General features: G+C 36.4%; 1 protein-coding gene across 2 annotated transcripts in view; it reads left to right on the forward strand.

The window, feature by feature from the left end:
* Positions 1–211: 211 nt before the first annotated feature.
* Positions 212–21,041, forward strand: part of COL1A2 (collagen type I alpha 2 chain) — a 35,919-nt gene continuing 15,089 nt past the window's right edge. Inside the window, 30 exon segments of one of the 2 annotated variants that reach the window (NM_001243655.1) lie at positions 213–423; positions 2,907–2,917; positions 3,510–3,524; positions 4,159–4,194; positions 5,311–5,403; positions 6,937–6,990; positions 9,779–9,823; positions 9,911–9,964; positions 10,055–10,108; positions 10,417–10,470; positions 10,998–11,051; positions 11,584–11,637; positions 13,181–13,225; positions 13,519–13,572; positions 13,674–13,718; positions 14,087–14,140; positions 14,677–14,775; positions 14,890–14,934; positions 15,043–15,141; positions 15,544–15,597; positions 15,757–15,864; positions 16,234–16,287; positions 16,397–16,495; positions 17,399–17,452; positions 17,900–17,998; positions 18,390–18,443; positions 18,938–18,991; positions 19,155–19,208; positions 19,437–19,490; positions 20,457–20,501. In NM_001243655.1, coding sequence (NP_001230584.1) covers positions 354–423; positions 2,907–2,917; positions 3,510–3,524; positions 4,159–4,194; positions 5,311–5,403; positions 6,937–6,990; positions 9,779–9,823; positions 9,911–9,964; positions 10,055–10,108; positions 10,417–10,470; positions 10,998–11,051; positions 11,584–11,637; positions 13,181–13,225; positions 13,519–13,572; positions 13,674–13,718; positions 14,087–14,140; positions 14,677–14,775; positions 14,890–14,934; positions 15,043–15,141; positions 15,544–15,597; positions 15,757–15,864; positions 16,234–16,287; positions 16,397–16,495; positions 17,399–17,452; positions 17,900–17,998; positions 18,390–18,443; positions 18,938–18,991; positions 19,155–19,208; positions 19,437–19,490; positions 20,457–20,501 — 1,764 coding nt within the window. In that variant the 5' untranslated portion in view covers positions 213–353. 2 annotated transcript variants of the gene reach the window in all.

The following is a 21,041-nucleotide window of genomic DNA, read 5'->3' on the forward strand; positions in this document are numbered from 1 at the left end:
TCAAAAAGAATGGAACCAATTTAAGAAGCCAGCCCCTTGGCCACGTCCCTCCCCCCTCCTCCTCTCCCTCCTCTGCGCCCCCGCAGTCTCCTCCCAGCTGTGGCTGCCCGGGCCCCCAGCCCCAGCCCTCCCATTGGTGGAAGCGCTTTTGGAGGCACCCTCCGGCCAGAGAAACTTTGGCCGTATAAATAGGGCAGATACGGGCTTTATTATTTTAGCACCCAGGCGGCAGGAGGTTTCGGCAAAGTTGGAGGTACTGGCCACGACTGCATGCCTGCGCCCGCCAGGTGATACCTCCGCCGGTGACCCAGGGGCTCTGCTACACAAGGAGTCTGCATGTCTAAGTGGTAGACATGCTCAGCTTTGTGGATACGCGGACTTTGTTGCTGCTTGCAGTAACTTCGTGCCTAGCAACATGCCAATGTAAGTGCCTTCAGCTTGTTTGGGGCAGTCTGGGAAAGAGTTAGATGGGTGGGCATCCTGGTCTGAAAAGGAAACCTTAAACAAAGTTCTAGATACAGCTTGGAGGGAAGGCTTTCTGGCATGTGGAGGAAAGCTGGCAGTGATGAAAAACATGGAAAAGACTTTAGAAATGAAAACAAAAAAGGCTCGACTCTTGCCAGAAGTTAGGTTACTTTTAACTCAGAGACTGTTAACTTGGTCTGACTCTTCCCGTTAATGAAGCTCAAAGACTTTTCCTTAAGAATGAGATATTAACTGAAGTGATGAAGGCAGGCAAAGGCCTCCGCCTAAAACTGCACCGATGCCCACCTTGTGAAACTTGGGGCTTAGTTTACAAAGCCCTTTAATTTAGTAATTAAAAACTCACCCCCTAAAGGCTTTTTCTCTTCAGGGTGTTTTAAGACTAGTCTGGATGATGACGACTCTGAGGCGCCCTCTGGAGGGAGGACAATGAGAGCACTGGGGCCGAGACTTAGGGCTGATGGAACCCCATTTAAAGACTGCAGGTTTATACTGAGAATGATCTACATTTCTCATTGAAGCCAATCCCAATAGCTAGTAAGTGTATCCTGGGGAGAAAAATGGATACATTCTGAAAAGTAAAATTAATTTCTCAATTCATTATCTGGTCATGGAAATGGTAACATTATTTATCTAAAATCTGCTCTTTTATTGAGCCTGAGAGTTATCTCTTTAACATGGTCACAATAGCAGACATCCTGAACATACCAAGTTGGGAAATGTCAACACTGATCTGAGACTCATGGGACTGGGGTTTTTCCCATGACTTTGCCACTAATTTATCATGTGACCTTAGGCAAGTCAAACTGAGCCTTTACTATAAAATGCAGCATAGAGATTAGATGGGCTCCAAGGCTGCTTTCCAGCTGTAGGTTATAAAACCAGATTTCCAGGTCTAGATAGAATGAAGAGAGTCTGGTTTTGTCTTGAAAATGGCCGACTAATTACCAGACAAAGATATTGGCTTGATGGGGTAAGAGGAGTATCTGGCCACACCCAACAATTCAAAAATGTTTGCTCCACCCACATATGCCACGGTGTCTACCATTGCATCATTACTTATGTATTTCTGTGTGCGTGTTTTCTCCCTCCATCCACTTTTAGTATATACACTATGAATACTAAACAATAACTGCTTTGAACAAATTCACACTACCAAGTTCATTTTTTATGAAATGAGAGTGAGGGGTAAAGAGTTGGCTTCTAGAGAAAAGATGAAAATAGACCTCGGGAAGTTTGAAGGTACAAAGGGCAATGGGAAATTCACCTTCTGATCAACATCCAGCCACGGTCTGGAATAAAAGTTACCAAACACACATTCTTCAAAATGGCTCAGTCTGAATAATTAAAAGGCAAATTTCCAAAATCATAAGGACTTCCATTAATCAAGTCCAGGCATAATTATTCTTCCTACTGATGAACACAATGAAGTAAACATATCATTTTCCTAAATTAAAAGTAATTCTCATAAATTGCCCTTAAATGTCAGTGCTGGATGTGGTCCACCCCCCTGAATTGTGACTGTTGCAACAGATGTTCTCACTCCAAATGACACAATTCTTGGCCACTTTAATTAGAGCAATTTTTAGGGGTGATTCATTTTGTTGCCAGCTTGGCCACACGTATATCCTGTGTTAACCTATAATTTTTATACCGTAGGTGAGGAATTCAGTCTTTAAGGACTTATAGCAATTATGGCAAAGGGGGAGGATATGACTTTAGTATTTTTCCCATTATTTTTCTAGATCTTTAATCCACAGTTTTTCCATTTATACAGAGCAATTCTTTATCACAGACAAAAGTGATACATACTGGTAAAATGACCTTACCTAATTTAAGTGAACTATTTAAAGCAAAATTTCAGATGTCCAAATGAATTCATTTTCACGGTGACTAACTGGCAAATTAGGCCTTTTGAAAAAGGACATTAAGAATGGTACAAACTCAGTAACTTTAACGTTTTATGAAAAACAAAGCCTACTTTAGGTAACATACTTTCCTAAAATTTCCCCTTTTTAAAATTTTAAGTATCAAAAATTATCTAAACTACAAATAATTTTCTCATCAATCTCCTGTTTTTGCTCACATTCAATGATTCACCTGTGCAATTTACCATCTTAATTACTAAGCATTAGAAATATCCTTTAGACACATTAATATTTCACAGCATTTATATAATTGTAAATAATTAATAATTTAATTCAAATATATTTACATATTAATATTGAAAAAAAATCACCCCTGCTGATCCCTGCCATAATTTTGACCTGCATAATTTCTAAGTCATTAGAATATTCTTAATAAAAAATACAAATGGTTCTTTAAGTCAATTTTATAAACTAATATATCCATTTGTTAATCACTGCCAGTGGTCAATGAAATAATACTAATAATTCTTTCTTTCTTTCCCCTTTCCTCTCTAGCTTTACAAGAGGTGAGTCAAATTATATTTAGAAATTGTTATTTTAAACTTTGATTGCCTTCGCCATAGTAATGTCTTCTCAGGGAAGGAATGGGAGGCTATATTAGTATTGACCAACCTGAATTTTCAAAAAAAATCATCAAGAGTTATGGCAGCCAAACCTCTCTGGCTGCCTTAGAAAGTACCCACCCCAATTTCCAGAATGGGCAGGGCCACTGAATAAGACCACCCTAAAATGAACACCAATAAGAGAGTAAATAATCCAGTGGAAGTCTGGGTTTTAGCATCAGCTACTACAAAGTAGAAGACTTCACCACACTAGAGAATCTTATCGCTCCCTTGGAATCATTTGCAAGAGTATTATGAATAAATTCTTAGCTTGTGAATTGAATTTGAGGCATAATTACAGATAAGTATATATCTTGGTTCTGTGCATATTTAATTTAATAGTAAAATATAAAATTATTAATTTGAAATATTAAGATAATAGTAATACACAATATATATACTCTGTAGATATGTTTGTATACTACACAGAAATGGGAGACATTTTAAAATGTACATATACAATTCTCATAATAATCTTTTATTTATTCTTTTGTAGGCAACTGCAAGAAAGGTAAGAGTCCATTATTTTTCCATAATATCTAAAATAATCAGAGATAACTTAGAATTCAACTAAATTTATAGTAGACTACGAAAAAATACTTTGTTAAGATTTTGCCAATATGAATATGCATTAGCTAAACCATGAGATAAAGTAGCTCTGATGATTAAGATAACAAAGCTTTATTATCTTCCAGAATCATCTCTAATTATACTTATACAATTGGTGCTTTACATGCTAAAGGGAGAAAAAGACTTATTTTTTATTCTAGAGATAGAATGAATATTATGCTAATTATGAATAGTAAACAAAAGTTTATTTTAAAGGGCATTGACTATGTAAATATATTGTTATGAATGTTACAAAATGATTTTATCATAGAAATCATCTTTCTAAAAATTGTGGTTATAATATTGGCCTAATGCTAAAGACTACAGCCTCCAATCTCCCAGTTTAAAAAAATTACATGTAATTATAATAAAAACAAAATACTTTCATCTATTGTATTGTACCATTTTTATAGCTACTGTCTCATAATATTATGGTTAGATCAGCCTTACCAACTAATTATTATCAAGAATGCTTTGCTCATTCACTGGAAATTGCTTAGACATTTATTATTGTGCCATTTGTATCTTCCTTGTAGGGCCCAACTGGAGATAGAGGACCACGCGGAGAAAGGGTGTGTAATTTTTGAACTATTAAAGGGCTCTGGCCCATATTTTAATAACTACATATTAGAATCTACAGGAGACTGACAATTTATAAGAATATTATGTATCCAGATAATTGCCTACCTTTTAAGCAGATAATGCCTTACAGAAGAAGTGAATGAGCATTATTATATATAATCGATATTCTTTTTAGGTCAAGATTATCCTTTAAAAAAGCAGAACTATTATTATAGACAGGCATATTCTTTGCATGGTCTATCTTTCTTTGTTTTTAGTTGACCTATCCAACATATACATAATAGAAATGTATCTACCTACCACCACATGGCCCTTCTCTTTTTAATGTGCTTTGTTTGCTTTTCAAGTAAGATCTCTTATGTAGGCTAGGAATAATAGCGAAACAGCAGTCAACAACATGTTTCTATCTAAAGTAATAAATGTACAAGTTAGGCTTACATTTTCTTCATGGTATTCTTAGATCTCCGTGCTACATTCATGTGGCATGTTCAACCATATGGTTTTCATTATATGACACTTTTGTCACTCTATAAAAACCTATATCTTGTATCTATTGAAAAAGAACAGACTTAAATCTCTTCTACTCAAGCAATCTGTTAGAGGTAGGATTATACCAGTAAATTACTTTAACATAAATAGGGCTAATGGTAGGAAATCTGCAAGATTTTCTACCCTGTGATGAAATAACTATTAGTTATCAATTAATTTACTTTTCACACATAACATACCAAAACAATTAAGTAGTCAGAAGCTGATAATCAATATATACAGTACATCACTGTGCACAAATTTGTAACTATAAAATTTAGCTATAATTGTCATCTTTATTTGAATACTGGAGCTTCGATATGAATTAATATCAAATGGCTAAGATATTCCTATTCTAAGAGGAATTATCTTGTCTTGCATCTTCTTCAGATATGAGTTACTAAACCTCCTTCTCAAATAGACCCATGTCAATAGTGACAAATCTGACATTTTAAATTTCCACACCACTTACGCATTCTGACCAACTAATATTACTACATGTATTCTGAGGTCTCTTTTTGGAAGAATAGGTTTCTACGAGTCTGTCTAATGCTGAAAACTCACTTTTTACCTAACAGGGTCCACCAGGCCCACCAGGCAGAGATGGTGATGATGGTATCCCAGGCCCTCCTGGTCCACCTGGTCCTCCTGGCCCCCCTGGTCTTGGCGGGGTAAGGTGTCTTAAGTATTGCTAACATTTAGCTATCTTCAGCTTCTCATACCTCTATGGAAGAAGACTTACTGTAGAAATTATTTTTAGTGGTTTTAAGGGAGAGTCTGCTATTTGGATATTAGTATAATTATTTTATTTCATTTCTTTGCTTTCTTCATTCAAGATTCTGCTTTGCCCGATCTCTTTGTGAGCCCTTGTCAATTACAGGACAGATCTTTGTGTTCACTGAAGGTAGCTGCAGTCCTCACGACCTTTATTTAATTTGGGGATTTAATATCTTTTATCAGTAGGGCACAAATAAGAGGTGTTGAATTATTAAAGAGTTTGATTAGATTGAATTATAAATGAAATCCCTGATCTTAAGCAATTTCACAAACATCCTACTCTTTTTATTCTCCTTGGCTTGAAGTCTGATGAACCAACATTCAAAGCAGTTTTTGGTTTAATTTGCCTGAAACTAATTTGAGAAAAGTACATTTCCTTTTTTCATTAATATCTTCTTTTAGCTTTATGTCTTTAACAATGGTATGAGTGCCAAATGGCCTCACTGCAGGAAGGAAAACATATTTGCTTAATTGGTTAGCACTATGAATCAGAAGTCTGATTCTAATACCCAACTGTACGCCAGTAAAATAAGACCTTTCTCCCCCAAAGATCTTATTATGATTGCTTATCTACTGAGTGCATTAAAAAGCACCTTCTTTAATAGATCTACCACTATAAGAAAGATCTTTAACAGTAAAGCCATTACTGTGAACTATTTTTTAAAAGTTTAATTTTCCAAGGGGCATTTTAATTTAATATTCCTCTAAACTTGAAAAGTCTTTATATCCTTTTTGAAACTCTAGCAAGAAAAAGGTCTCTTAGTCATTTTGTGTAGTTCTGGAGGAGCAGGGCAACAGGTAGAAATGCAAAGTTGTCCTCTTGGTTTCTGCTTAATTTATCAGGGACCCTCACAGACTCTTAAAGTTTAGAAAGCTCTCTTTTTCCGTGTACAAGCAGGGAGTGGGGATTTGAGTGAGCGCAGGAAAAGTTTCAAAAATAAGGTAAGAAAACTTCCTGTTTCAAACTAGGTGTGGACTAAATTTTAAACATATTTCTCCTGAATTTTTAGGAATTTAGCTCAATATGGAATTCTAAACTAATAATTATGTCAAAAAAATATTGCTCTCTCCTTTTTTTTTTTTTTTTGTATTTTTAGGGCTGCACCTGCAGTATATGGAGGTTCCCAGGCTAAGGGTCGAACTGGAGCTGTAGCTGCCAGCCTACACCACAGCCATAGCAACCACAGGATCCAAGCTGCGTCTGCGACCTACGCCACAGCTCACAGCAACAGCAGATCCTTAGCCCACTGGGCGAGGCCAGGGATTGAACCCACGTCCTCATGGATGCTAGTCAGATTTGTTTCCACTGAGCCATGACAGGAACTCCCCTATTGCTCTCTTTTAAACAATAGAAAAATCTTTAGAAGTAGAATAAAGAAATGAACTACATGGCCAATAGTTATTATATTTTTTTTTCTCCCATCTAGAACTTTGCTGCTCAGTATGATGGAAAAGGAGTTGGAGCTGGCCCTGGACCAATGGTATGCTTATCTCTTTTTATTTTAGCCAAAAAGTTACTGAAGAGAGAATTTACTTTATATATTGCCATTTATTTAGCTATCTAGATTAACACCCAATACTTAGATCAGATAAAAACAATTATTTTTGTATTGAAATCCATAAACATCTAAGCCTAGGTTGGTGGGTTTAATTTTCCCTATCAATGTGCCTCATTAGGATAGATTAGATATTTATATCCAAGAAATAATCACTGGTTATAGTAACCATAACTTAGGTAAATCAATTTACTTCAGAAGAGTGATCACTTGGATTATTTTTTAAATTAACATTTTAACTTTAACATTGCCTAGAATTATAAACAACTCACAGAGACCCAGAACTAATAAGTTCTATAAACTTGCTGGAAAGGATCAGCAAGTTCTAGTCTAGCCTGTTTATGTTCTTTGTAGAGAGATTAAGCCCTTTTCCAAGGTCATACATGTGGTTAATGACAGAACTAGGACTAACCACCAGGCAAGATGTGTGATATTCAAGCAACATCATGGCTTGTGTATCTAGTGCTTGAATAAAACCTTACTTTGTTCAAATATTTACCAGTTGTCTTCAATGAAACCCAAACTGCATTATGCATCTGGGATACAGCAGTGATATGGCAGATTCTCACCCTCCCGCGAGGAATTAACAATATAGGAAATATTTCTTTTTATCCATGTTGATAAACATTTCTTTTTTAAAGCCTGATTTATTATAAATCAATATAGGAGCGAATATGATAATGATGGTCTATCTTTAACAAGTGAACCTTCTGACAAGTATTAATGAGATGTGTTGGGGGAAAAAACTGATAGAGGCAAACAAAATATATACTAGTATGTATAGAAAAGAGGAGAAAATTGCTGGAAGTAAAAACGTTAAGTTGATTAAACACTGCAGTTTAGCACATACCCACACATAATTTAGTGATTTTAATTATTTCCAAACACAGGTATTTATTTGCCTCAAGTTAAATGTCTTTAAAATATAAATTTTACCTGGACAATGAATCCAGTGCTCTGTCTTCAAAAGATGTTCTGCTGGAGCTAATGGTCCGCAATAAGCTAATACACTGTAAGGACAAGACAATATTTTCTGTAAATTAGAACTTTCACTTGAGAAGTAATATGCCTTTAATTGATGATTTCCAATTTCCTTATTTTGCATGGTAATTTTAAACATTCATATCTTCAATGAAGAAGTAGAGATCTTCTTTTGTTTATATTGGATATTTGAAATTAGCCATTTCAGCTAACACTGGACATTAGTCAGTTTTAAAGCAGCACCTATATCTCAAGAAGAAGCTAAAAAGAAAAAAAAAAGTAAAGCATTAATAAAAAACAAAAAAGGCACATAAGCCTGGAAAATTAATATGGATTTCAGATTTCCCTGACTTTGGAACATCTCTCTGGGGAGCATAAAGCTGAATGTTTTACTTTTAAATATCAGTGAAATATAATTTAAGCTTGCATATCCACACACATTCACAGACATATGTAATCAACAGATATGTGTTTCACAAATAGGACAGACAGGCAGCAATAAAGCATTAAAATAATTTTCCATGTTGGAAAATCAATAACTATAAAACCCCACAGGGTTCGTCTCTGAATTAATGAGTAATCATCATCTGTCTCACAGCCTCCACAAAATAAACTACCTTTTATGTAAATGAAATTGTTGCAAATACATGGAAAAATGAATAAATATAATTAAAATTCATGATGTCAAGGAAAATTATTTTTAATGTATACCTAAAATATTATTTTGATGGAAAAGTGACAGTTTCTTCTAACATGTAAGTAATTTATAAAACCAAATAAATAATTCTTGTAATTAGGATGATGTGCTTTTTAATAAAATCCACATTATTTCATTTTAGGCATTAACACAATGGGGCAGACTGCAGAGTCCCCATGGTTGATGTGTCATGAACAAATTACCCAAGACTTGTCTGTGCAACATTTGCACCGTTAGAGGAATGGCCCCTACAGAAGAGTTTGCACAGGCACTAGTTATTGCAAAGAGGACTCAAGAACATGTATTTAGCTCCCCAATTAGAAACACTCTGTTTTACTCTGTGAGCTACAGAATGAAGAACAAAGGGGAGAATAATTGCTGTCATTTGAGCCATATCTTCAATAATAGTAGCATATAATAGATTCTTCCAGTAGGATGTTTCAATATTTTATTTTTCCTTCACCCCTCGCTACATCCACTTTTGTTTGACATTTTTATCAGTCACCAATAGCCCTTAAAGGAACTATAAGGTTATAACAGCCCTCCCTTTAATCATTAAGAAAGACTTTTGATCCTTTTTTATTTATGCCCCTTGTGGCAATAAAAGTATCAATTTCTTAACTAAGTATGATATGAAGAGATGATATGTGATCAAGCGAATCCACATGGAGATGCTCTGTCTGCTGTATGGACAGCAGTTGTATATCCCATACCGCTCAAAGACTATTTCATTGCATTACAGCAACTTCAATATGCCCAACAGTGTATATCTTTAAGGAACTTGTGCCCAACTCATCCAAATGAGTTCTGATTTGAATTAGGAGAAAAGGTGAAAGAAAAGGTAGAGAAACAGTGGAGGAAATTTGGGTCCTTAACTGCTTCCTTGGGAGGAACAAAAACTATGAAATTAAACCAGGACAATTCTGTTCATTCGTCCATCACAAAATGTCTATGGCACCACTAAGCAAATCCTGTCTATCCCAATCCTAGGTCATGCCAACTTGTCAGTGCTAACTATATCTGTCCTCTTTACAGGGTTTGATGGGACCTAGGGGCCCTCCTGGGGCAGTTGGAGCCCCTGTAAGTACCAAAATTTGTAATCTCTCTTATGTAAAAAGACGAAGAATTAAAGAAAAGCTTGAAGTGTGACATACGGTTCTCTTTTAGGGCCCTCAAGGTTTCCAAGGACCTGCTGGTGAGCCTGGCGAACCTGGTCAGACTGTGAGTACATTTCTCCCTTTCTAATAAATATTTTTTCAAGAAGTTTATTAACAGAGTATTAACACAATGAGGGGTCTCTCATTTTCCTAGGGTCCTGCTGGTGCTCGTGGTCCACCTGGCCCTCCTGGCAAGGCTGGTGAGGATGTGAGTATTTACTCTTAAGCATTTCCAAATGCCATTTAAATACTCTTGCCTCAAATGGGAATTTCTATATTCAAATTAAGTATTCTGCCAAAAGCTGAATATGCCTGACATAATTCTCCCCATATGGAAAATATCACTGTAATGAAATAATTTTCTTGTATATAAGGAAATATAATTGTTAATTAAATATATATTTGGATCCACGTTTTTATGATACGTTTCCCGCCATTGTAAAAACCAAGATGCCTCTACTTTCATTTGAGGCTTTACCAAGAAAACATTCATCCTGTGATGGTTTCATGTTTTAGGGTCACCCTGGAAAACCCGGACGACCTGGTGAGAGAGGAGTTGTTGGACCACAGGTGAGATACTTTACAACAGTACATAGTCCAAAGATCAGAGGTATCTCATATACAGGATAGCTGCTAAAACTAGAATCAGTCTAAGTGGCAACACAGACATCTGCACACTTAGAACATTTGTTGAAGGCATCTGCCAAATAAAGGAGCCTAGTTAAGAATGCATATAGTTTTAACTGAATCACTTTGCTGTAGAGCAGAAATTAACTCAACATTATAAATCAACCATATTTTAATAAAAATTTTTAAAAATTATTTTTAAAAGAATGCCTACAGTTTTTATTAATGCAAATACTATAATATTAATGACAGCAAGCATACTGTAAACAACTAAACTGTGTGTTCTACAAATACCATAGTATTAATTATCAAATTAGAGCCACTTATTTGGGGCTCGGTGCTTAAACACATACTAGTCTTTGATTCCAAGCTTGGACTGTGATGAGGAGAAACACTTTAGAGGGAAGAGCTCATTGTCTTTTTATTTAGGACAAAAGCATTATTTGACTTCTTCTGTGTTTCTTTTTAAGGGTGCTCGTGGTTTCCCTGGAACTCCTGGACTTCCTGGCTTCAAGGGCATTAGGGTGAGCACATTCCTTACCCACAGGAGAGAACATGTTGATTAGTTTTAGTAAATTCCTGGAATTTGACTAAATAGAAAGTGAGTTAATGAGTAAAATGGCTGGAAAGTAAAGCAGGGTGTAGTCTGTTTTTTTGTTTTTGGTTGGTTTTCGGTTTTTTTTTTTGTTTTCTGTTTTTTGTTTTTTGAGTCTGTTCATGGTTTCCAAGAAACAAGGATCCCTACAGAGAAAATTGTATAAAATTGGTATAACTTAAGAGGTATTTAAAGCCCTCGGAAGATTGTAGAATTATTAAAGATGGAAAGACTGTGAGAGAGCATCTTCATCCTTCCCTTTCAAGTTCAGGGAGGTTTAGCAACTTACCTAGGTAGGGCAACAGAGGGAGTTTGCCCAGCGCTGGGGCACTTAGGGCTCCATTCTACTGAAGCAGTCACAAGATTCACCCAGGGGATAGTAACTGCAAAGACAGAAGATGTTTGAGTTGACCAAGCACTGTAATGGAATAGCATTTTAATAATAAGGACTTGCCTTTCAGGGTCACAACGGTCTGGATGGATTGAAGGGACAGCCCGGTGCTCCAGGTGTGAAGGTAAATATTAAATCAAAAGCATTTTTTTAAAAACAATTGATTATGATTCGCCATCACCATCAGAAAGTATATTTTTACTGAAGGCTACTCATAATCTGAAGAGTATCTTATTTCCTCTTCAACACTTTAATTCCCTTAATGTGAGGCCTATGGGATTCTATAACAAAAGGCCAATTATTAATAATATTTCTTTAATTCAATATCCATCAAACAATTGAGATAAAAATGTCAATAGCTTCTTCTTCCATTTCCTTTCCTTCTATAATTTCAGTCAATCTCTGCCACCAAAATAAAAGTAAATAAACATATAATCATATATTAGAACACTATATTATTTTAAACTGTAAATTCTCCTTTGCCATGCACTAATTAGATAGGTACATTCATGTCACAATACACTTTTCAACCTCTTTCCTGTGATTTATCTGTGCACACTCAAAAAAATTTTAATTAGGTAATTAAAGTCTCAGAAGTGTGTTATCTCTTGGCTGGGCTCTTCTCTGACAGCGTTTTCAACTCTAAAATGTTCTCTCTCCTATTAAGGAGATAATGTGATATTAAAGTGAATACCAACGTAATTACAAATTAATGAGTAACGAATACTAGCGGGACCAGAAATGAACATGAATGTGGAGAATCTGTTCTAACTTTCCAGCTGCCACACAAATGGATAAGGTCAAACTCATTCTCCCTAGAGCCTAATATAATAGCTCAGACTACTAATCACAGCATCATAAAATGTTAAGAGCTGCAAGGAGCTTTGGAGACTCTCTCATTTTGCAGATGAAGGAAACTGAGGCTTAGAGAGAGCAAGTGACTTGCCTAAAGTCACACCTCCAGTCCTTAGAAGGGCACAGGCTAGAAATCCTTTCTCCCACTCTAATGCTTATTCATAGAGAATACACTTCAGATAAAATCCTAGAAATGAAGAGTCTAATGGCCTCCCAGTTTTTTTCTATATCTGAATTAGATTACCTTGAAGGAAAGTTCTTTTTCATGTGCCATTGTATTATATTACCACCTCCACTGTCCTCCACCATCACCAGAATGGTTTTTACTCAAGACAAGAATAAAGATAGCAAATAAATGACAGTTCTATAAAATATTATGAAGCTTTAAATTTTACACATATTTTATGAAAATGAAAATATCGAGTGTTCAAAATAACTTTAAAGAGGGTAAATTGTTATGGTTATGTTGAAAGCAGATTATCCTCTGGCATTTCTTTCTATGATATCATTCCTAATATATAAGTCTAGTCTAAATGATATCCAAAATCTATGGGGAAAATTGAGGAAAGGGTAAATAACCCTCAACCACTCCCTAGTACTGTGATATTTGGTATTATCTCAACAAAAACCCACATTTTATAATTTTTCTATAATTTTTAAAAATTTACATGACTAGCATAATGGAGAAACAGTCTATGTAAGAAATGTTACAAAATACATAAATGGTTGAAACTAAAGTAACTGGATAAAAATTATCATAAAAAAATCAATATAGATAATGAACAAAAACTCAATCTTTCGTTTCCATATAGGGCGAACCTGGTGCCCCCGGCGAAAATGGAACTCCAGGTCAAACAGTAAGTATTGATTACTTTATTGTAAATCAGAATGTGTACACTCTTTGCAAGCTGGAACTTCTTTAATGTTTTTGCTAATTACCATTTCCCTTGGCATTGTATTCTTTGATATTTTTCTAATAGCCTTCTGCATACTTAATTGAAATCCATTACCTTTTAGTTGGAATTAGAACAAGATCTATTTATTTTCAGTGGATTCTTGCACATGTTGGAAATTGGACAAAGCAAATGATGCCTGTAACTTTTTCTTAAATTAGCATTCTGGATTTCATTGGAAATATTTCTGCTTCTAGGGAGCTCGCGGGCTTCCTGGTGAGAGAGGACGTGTCGGTGCTCCTGGCCCAGCTGTGAGTGCTTCTACTTTTGTTCATTTTTATACTTTTTCAGAATTTTCTAATATGTGCCATTTAACTTCCTACTTGACTTTTTTTCTTTATTTTCTTCAAAGGGTGCCCGTGGAAATGATGGAAGTGTGGGTCCTGTGGGTCCTGCTGTAAGTTTTGACACTGAAGAATCTGGACGGGGTTGAGAGTGTGGGATGGGAGAAATCTTCTTTATTAATTACCTATGAAATAATACCATTTTAGACACCTTACCAAATGTTCTGTGAGGTCATCTGAAGGTTCAAGTTATAAAAACTACTATCCCTGAGGCATGTATTGATATACAAAGTAAAATCTACCTCATCTTAGAGACCTAGAATGTCTTCCCTTTGATAAGATACCAGTGACAAGAAACTAGCTGTCAGTTTTCTCTTTGCCAACATTAAGATTAAGCCACTCTTAAGCACTCAATCTTCTGTTGTTGTTATGTTGTTAATAGTGGGAGGAAATTTCTTACCTCCTTCTACTTTGATTTCAGGGTCCCATTGGGTCTGCTGGCCCTCCAGGCTTCCCAGGTGCTCCTGGCCCCAAGGTAAAAACACTGGTGACCACTGTCATTATCTTGATAAACTTTTTATTATCATGTGAAAGATAGAGACTGTGTTCGCAGATAGGTAATTATAGAATAGGCTGCTTAATTAGTCCCTCCTTCAAATGGATGTAGAATGACCAGGTTTCTCACTCCCAACTTCTGAACCTGAGCACTATGAACAAAGATATAGATGGCAACATAGAAATTGATTCTGTGAGACCCCTCGGGGATATACTCCCAAAACTAGTTGGGACTGACAAGCTGAGAACCAGAGTCTCTGAGAACCAGGCCAGGAATATAGGAATGCAAACCCAAATCTTGTGGTTCCGGACCAAATGAGGGAAATTATTACAATTCTGAAGAAATCTCATAAAACTTGGTTACCTTAAAACAGAGATGTGCTTATAACTGATTTAATTCGCTGGTACACCTGAAATTAACTATATTGTAAGTCAACTATATTTCAATAAAATTAAAAAAAAAAAGATATGCTGTTTTGTTATTTGCTAATGCCTCAGTGTCATTCCCTCTTTTAGGGTGAACTTGGACCTGTTGGTAACCCTGGTCCTGCAGGTCCTGCGGGTCCCCGTGGTGAAGTGGGTCTTCCAGGTGTTTCTGGCCCTGTTGGACCTCCTGTAAGTAGCCATTGTCATTACTCATCTCATTGAGTGGAAGGAAAGAAAAAAGAATGAAGAAGAATAGAAATACTCCTATGAATTTGTATTTTTCTCCCTTCCTTTTCTTCATAGGGCAACCCTGGAGCCAACGGCCTTCCTGGTGCTAAGGGTGCTGCTGTGAGTATTTGGCTAAAATGTGCTGCTGTGGTTTTAAAGGTATTTTAATGAATGATGTCCCTCCTGCCAGTTGCCTCATGATGGACGCATGCTGCATTTCTTCCCCAGGGCCTGCCTGGTGTTGCTGGGGCTCCTGGCCTCCCTGGGCCTCGAGGTATTCCTGGCCCTGCTGGTGCTGCTGGTGCTACTGGTGCCAGAGGTCTTGTTGTAAGTGGTCATGACTGATGCTTTTATCATCCCAAAATATGAGCGCTGTCATCACTCCATCCCCATCTAGACTTCCTCTTGTCGTTTTATCATCCTTATTTCTTCCTTAGCATTTTTAGTTTGTATTTCTTCTATAAGTTCATGCACATGTATGTATACTCTCTAATACACAGATACACCCTCCCTGCTATCCTAGAACATTTCCCAAAGGTCAGTGAGGCCCATTCCTATATCAGTCTTGTCCTTTCAAGACTGTTCCTCTGTAGTCATTTAAATATGAACTGAGCATATTTCTTAAAGACCTAGAGCTCTCTTTAATTGATCCATAAGTAGTCCCTGATATTTGTCTGCCAGAGAGTTGTGACAAATGTGATTTAACCACTGTTTTGTATTGGACCCTAGGGTGAGCCTGGTCCAGCTGGTTCCAAAGGAGAGAGCGGCAACAAGGGCGAGCCTGTAAGTAGTTATATAATGACAGTTTCATGGAGTTACTAGTTTTTCAATTCAAAAAGTAATATTTCTACTTTTTTAAGTTATTATTCTTTGTCTAGATGGGTATGAAACCAAATTTTATTTTTCCTCTCCCTCCTTTTTATTTTTTCCTTCATTAAATAGGGTGCTGCTGGGCCCCAAGGTCCTCCTGGTCCCAGTGGTGAAGAAGGAAAGAGAGGCCCCAATGGAGAAGTTGGATCTGCTGGCCCCCCAGGACCTCCTGGGCTGAGGGTAGGTTCCAAATGCTCTTAACACCCAGACACACAAGAGGTACCCCTTCCCTGGGAATTGGTCAGAATCACTGAGTGCATTTTCTAGACGAAGAAAGCATCTGCTTTCCATCTGCTTTATTAAATCACTGACTCTTAATATGATATGTTATAAAAATCGGTCTGGAAACAATGTTGACCTACTTTTGCAGAATGTTTTCTCTACACATTCCTTTCGGGTTGGATGAAGTATTTCGGCTTCGCTTGTAATTGTATCTCCTCCTTAAGGGAATCAAGATTTCCTGCATGCATGCCATATTTCAATAAATTCTGCTCCACCTGATTCAAGAATTTTCTCCAATTCTCTTCTGTTTCATGTACTTTCTTACAGGGAAATCCTGGTTCTCGTGGTCTCCCTGGAGCTGATGGCAGAGCTGGTGTCATGGTAAGTTGACCATTAGTCATTTCCTGGGAAGGAACTTGATGCTTCTGGTGGTTGGTATGTCAGGTATGTAATTGGCTTTAGTAACCTCCCTCTCCCTTCTTTTTAATAGGGCCCTCCTGGTAGTCGTGGTCCAACTGGCCCTGCTGGTGTTCGAGGTCCCAATGGAGATTCTGGTCGCCCTGGAGAGCCTGGCCTTATGGGACCCCGAGTAAGTTTCATACTGATTCTGAACAAGACACACCCAGCACTGTTTCCTTTTTTAAAGAGATGATTAATATTTAAAGACAGAAATTAAAAAATCAAAAGTTAATTGTTAGACATGCTGACAGTTCCCTTTTTAATTTAACTTTATCAAAGCCCAGTAGCTACTTTGACAAATTTGGTTAGTTCATAAATTCCCTATTACTTGATACAATGGCTATGAGGTTTTGGGAAGAACAGATTTATTTTAATATATCCAAATTAGGGTGGTTCTTCTATCAGCATGAATCTTTTATCTGAATTTGGGAGTTTTATATAAGGTGTTCGTGAAACATATTAGGACTATACATTATCAGTTTATTAGATTCATAAGTGAATCATTTTTCCAGCAATCACAAAGTGCCATAATGTATTCAGCATCACACTAGCTATGGAGAAATGACCTTTAGATCTGTAGACACTCTAACCCATAGCAATAGAGTAATTTTTTGCCTCTGTTATCTCTTACGGATGAGTATTAACTGTAATTGTATCATAAACAAGTAATAAAGATACCAAATCTAACAACAAAAAAATATACTTTGAAAATTGCTTACTGAAAGTATTTGTTTTTGTATTATAAGGTAAATAACATATACATTTTTCCCACATAGTATCTTGCTCAAGTTTCTTGAGATATCTTTAAGTGGATGAGTTGCACTAATAAAAAGAAAGGCATAAAAATATAAAGAAGAAAGATTTCAGAGCTCTTTTCATATTTCCCAACTAGTGACTAATACTCCTAATGATCTTCCCTAGGCAACCAAACAAAAAGTGGGGGAAAAGTGCTTTTGTGAGATTTCAATTAATTGGAGCTTTGAACATATGTGTTACAGTGGCCAATATGAAAGTGTCCTCATTTGTTTTACAGGGTTTCCCTGGATCCCCTGGAAATGTTGGTCCAGCTGGTAAAGAAGGTCCTGCGGTAAGAGTTGCTCATTTTCCATTATATTTTCAAAGACAAATTGCATCCGTATCAAGTCTACTCCATAGTTTATTTACATGTGAACACACTGAAAGTAAGTGTCAGCTACATAGAAATGTGAGAACACAAAGTAATGCATTGTGATTACAGACTCCAGAGGAACACAAGAGTAAAAAGAGAAAAGGAAAAAGAAAAATATGGCAGGGAAAACTGAAGAGGGTGACAAGGGTATGAAAAGAGAGGAGAAAGAGAGAATTGTACACATGAGATTGACTTGGCTGTGTGTGTGCCGACATCCTATTTAGAAAAGGACATGATTTTTGACACTTTATACAGGAAGATCTATGAACTCAGAAAATGATTGTTTCATCCCATGGCAACATCGCACGCTTGAGGCCATGAGATCCTTTTGATGCTGAATAAATTCTAAATGAACTCTGGTTTCAGGGCCTCCCTGGTATTGATGGCAGGCCTGGACCAATTGGCCCAGCTGGAGCAAGAGGAGAGCCTGGCAACATTGGATTCCCTGGACCCAAAGGCCCCACTGTAAGAATCACTATAACCTCCTCTCCCTCAGCACTTTCTTGCAACAGTTCACCAAAACTCTATTATTTCTCTCCAGCCTCAGTCTACTCTAACTCATGGGGATTCCTTTCAACACAGTGAAACTGCAAGCCACTTACCACATTAAAAGTGGACTCCCAGTGTATCATTATACCCCTGCTGAAAATCCACATCCTGAGTTATATGCTCCTGCAGACACAGGTGTACTCTATTGTTCATGGAGCTGAATGATGATGGATCATGCCTTAGATTAAGGAATTAAAGGACTAGGAATCTAAAAAAAAAAAAAAAAAAAAAAAAAGGCAAGAAGTTAACATTTTTAAATTGTCATGGTTAATTTGAAATTAAATGTATTTTTAAATGTTTATTATAGGGTGATCCTGGCAAAAATGGTGAAAAAGGTCATGCTGGTCTGGCTGGTGCTCGGGTAGGTATTAACTTCTGTGTGGGTCTATCCAAGGAGTATTCACGTAGGATACACATCTTTTGAGGCCATCTGATATTATTCCATCACTTTCTTTCTAAGATGGCATTCCCAAGGGTCCTTTTACCATCATAAAGTGTCTTTTTTTTAACCACACTTATAAGGTAGTAAGCTATAACAAATCAGAATATATACTAAATCAAAAATATTTATGACTGCATTTGGTTTTTACTTGATTCATTTTGTGATTAAAAGGCTATAATATACTAGTAGCATTCTTTGACCTTAATAAATTGCCCTTCATCCGTGGAGTTCCATGAGCCTTATCAAATGTAGTAGGTCATATCTGGGCCTTGGCTGGGGACCCACAATTAGTTTAATTCATGCTAAGATGACAAGCTTTGTTTTGAGGAAGTAACACATGAGGGAGGCTTTGGGGGCATCTTAAATTATCTGACTCACAGTTAACCCTGAGCTTTTTCTGTTAAACATTTTAGGGTGCCCCAGGTCCTGATGGAAACAATGGTGCTCAGGGACCTCCTGGACCACAGGTGGGTATTTCTCCTACTCTTGTTTTTTTCTGCCCTAAAATGAATCTAGTCCCACAAAAATGACTGTCTTTTTTTTTTTTTTTTTCCAGTCCAAAAGTTATGTAGCTAGACAGCAATGGTGACATGTATCTCTAATTTATGTTATCTCTCTTATCACCTTCAGGGTGTTCAAGGTGGAAAAGGTGAACAAGGTCCCGCTGGTCCTCCAGGCTTCCAGGTAAGTCAGTGAAAACACACAGACTATCCATCTGTAAATCACTACACACTCTTCCCCACCACACAAAACATGATTTTAGAACTAAAGCAAACTTTTCTGTAATTCTTTAGTAACACCCACTAGTTAGTGATCATGTTCCTATTAGATAGAGACCCAAAAACAAATTATTAGGAAATCCCCCAAATACAGCCATAAAGATTGAGGTTTGTATTTTTTTTTTTTCAATAGGGTCTCCCTGGCCCCGCAGGTACAGCTGGTGAAGTTGGCAAACCAGGAGAAAGGGTGAGTAAAACAAGTGATAGTAAATTCTTCTAAACTTAAGATTTCCTCTCTGTTTAACACTCTACTGCAGTGCAATTATAATATGCAAAAGGAAACTTCATATTTCATATGTTAATGATAGTGTTCTACATATGCTGGTACTGATGGAGAGAATGAGCCAAGTTACTCATTTTCATTCAAATTACTTTGTCTTAAGGACTGAATGAAACATCACATTATGGAAGTAAAATATATCATGACCATTCCATTTAATAGCCTTACTTTTTGTTTTGTTCTTGGTAATGCTAAAATACAAATTATTTCCCTCTCCATAGTGAAAAAGTAAATGCACTGATTTTCTATCAAACTAGACCCTGAAAAATTGCTTCTAATGTTTTTCTTGGCATTCAGACATGACACTGCTATTCACAATCAGGGCATGAGTTCTGAGTCATTTTATCTGTAATTGTGATGAATGTGCTTCAATTCAGTTACATTCTGTGGCCTGCTCTCCTTTGTCAACAGTGGGGCACATTAAGGAGACAGCTGGTCAGTAATAAAGGAGATACACTAGGGTATACAATTAACTAGGTAATGTGCAGAATATGATCATTTCTATTAAGAAGGCAGTCTGTTATATAACTAAAAATAGGCAATGTCTGATATTGTTCATTATTTATCATATTATCAAAGGAGATAGTCTTTTGTCCAATAAACTAAATAAAGAGAAAATTTAAATTTCTGATTCTAGGTTCTAGGATAGATCTATCTTTAATATCAGTGGAATTCTCACTTTTTATATCTTTTCATACACCTCTGAAAGTTCTCTTGTTCTTAGAAGCTTGTGTATTTATACACTCATGTAGGTAGAGCCTATCTGGTTTTATTTCACTCTTTCAAAACTTTTCTAAATATCATAAACATAAGTAGGTTTAGAGAACATACATAATAACCTTTACACTTTATTTATTCTTGTGTTTTGCCTAGGGTATCCCTGGTGAATTTGGTCTCCCTGGTCCTGCTGGTCCAAGAGTAAGTGTTGTTTAACTTTCATAAACTTCTGGTGATGTTTTTAAAACAAATAGAGCTTTCTCCTGAAAACTATTGATGACCTCTTAATAACAAATTCTTGACACTTTACTGTAGTGAAACATACTCTGCAGAGAATATTCAATTTCTAAATTGACAATAGACTTTTATTTAATTGATCATATTTCTTATTCAAAAACCACACAGTTATAAGAAACATAAATAAACTAATATATGTATTATATCCAGTGGTTTTTACAGACAAGCATGATATATTTATGACAGTGGCTCGACCTGAGCTAAGGAAAAGAAATATCTTACTAAGATTTAAAGTGTGTGATTTCCATCTCAGTAAATTATAATTTCAATTTCTGCAGTGTATGTTGGTGTTCAAAGTCTAAAAGCTGAAGTCATGAGTGTACTTACATTTTAAAAATTAAATAAATTGGTGTAGTTTGTCTTTAGCTATTAGAATAACTGGAATGATTAGCTGGCCTCTAAAGTATCCTGTTATGTGGCTAATCACCAAGTATCTAGGATGCC

This window comes from Sus scrofa, chromosome 9 (assembly GCF_054392235.1).
Source record: "Sus scrofa isolate SSC_HxYL_T2T_F1_AM1 chromosome 9, Sscrofa_HxYL_maternal_Yorkshire_Landrace_v2.0, whole genome shotgun sequence".
NCBI lineage: Eukaryota > Metazoa > Chordata > Mammalia > Artiodactyla > Suidae > Sus > Sus scrofa.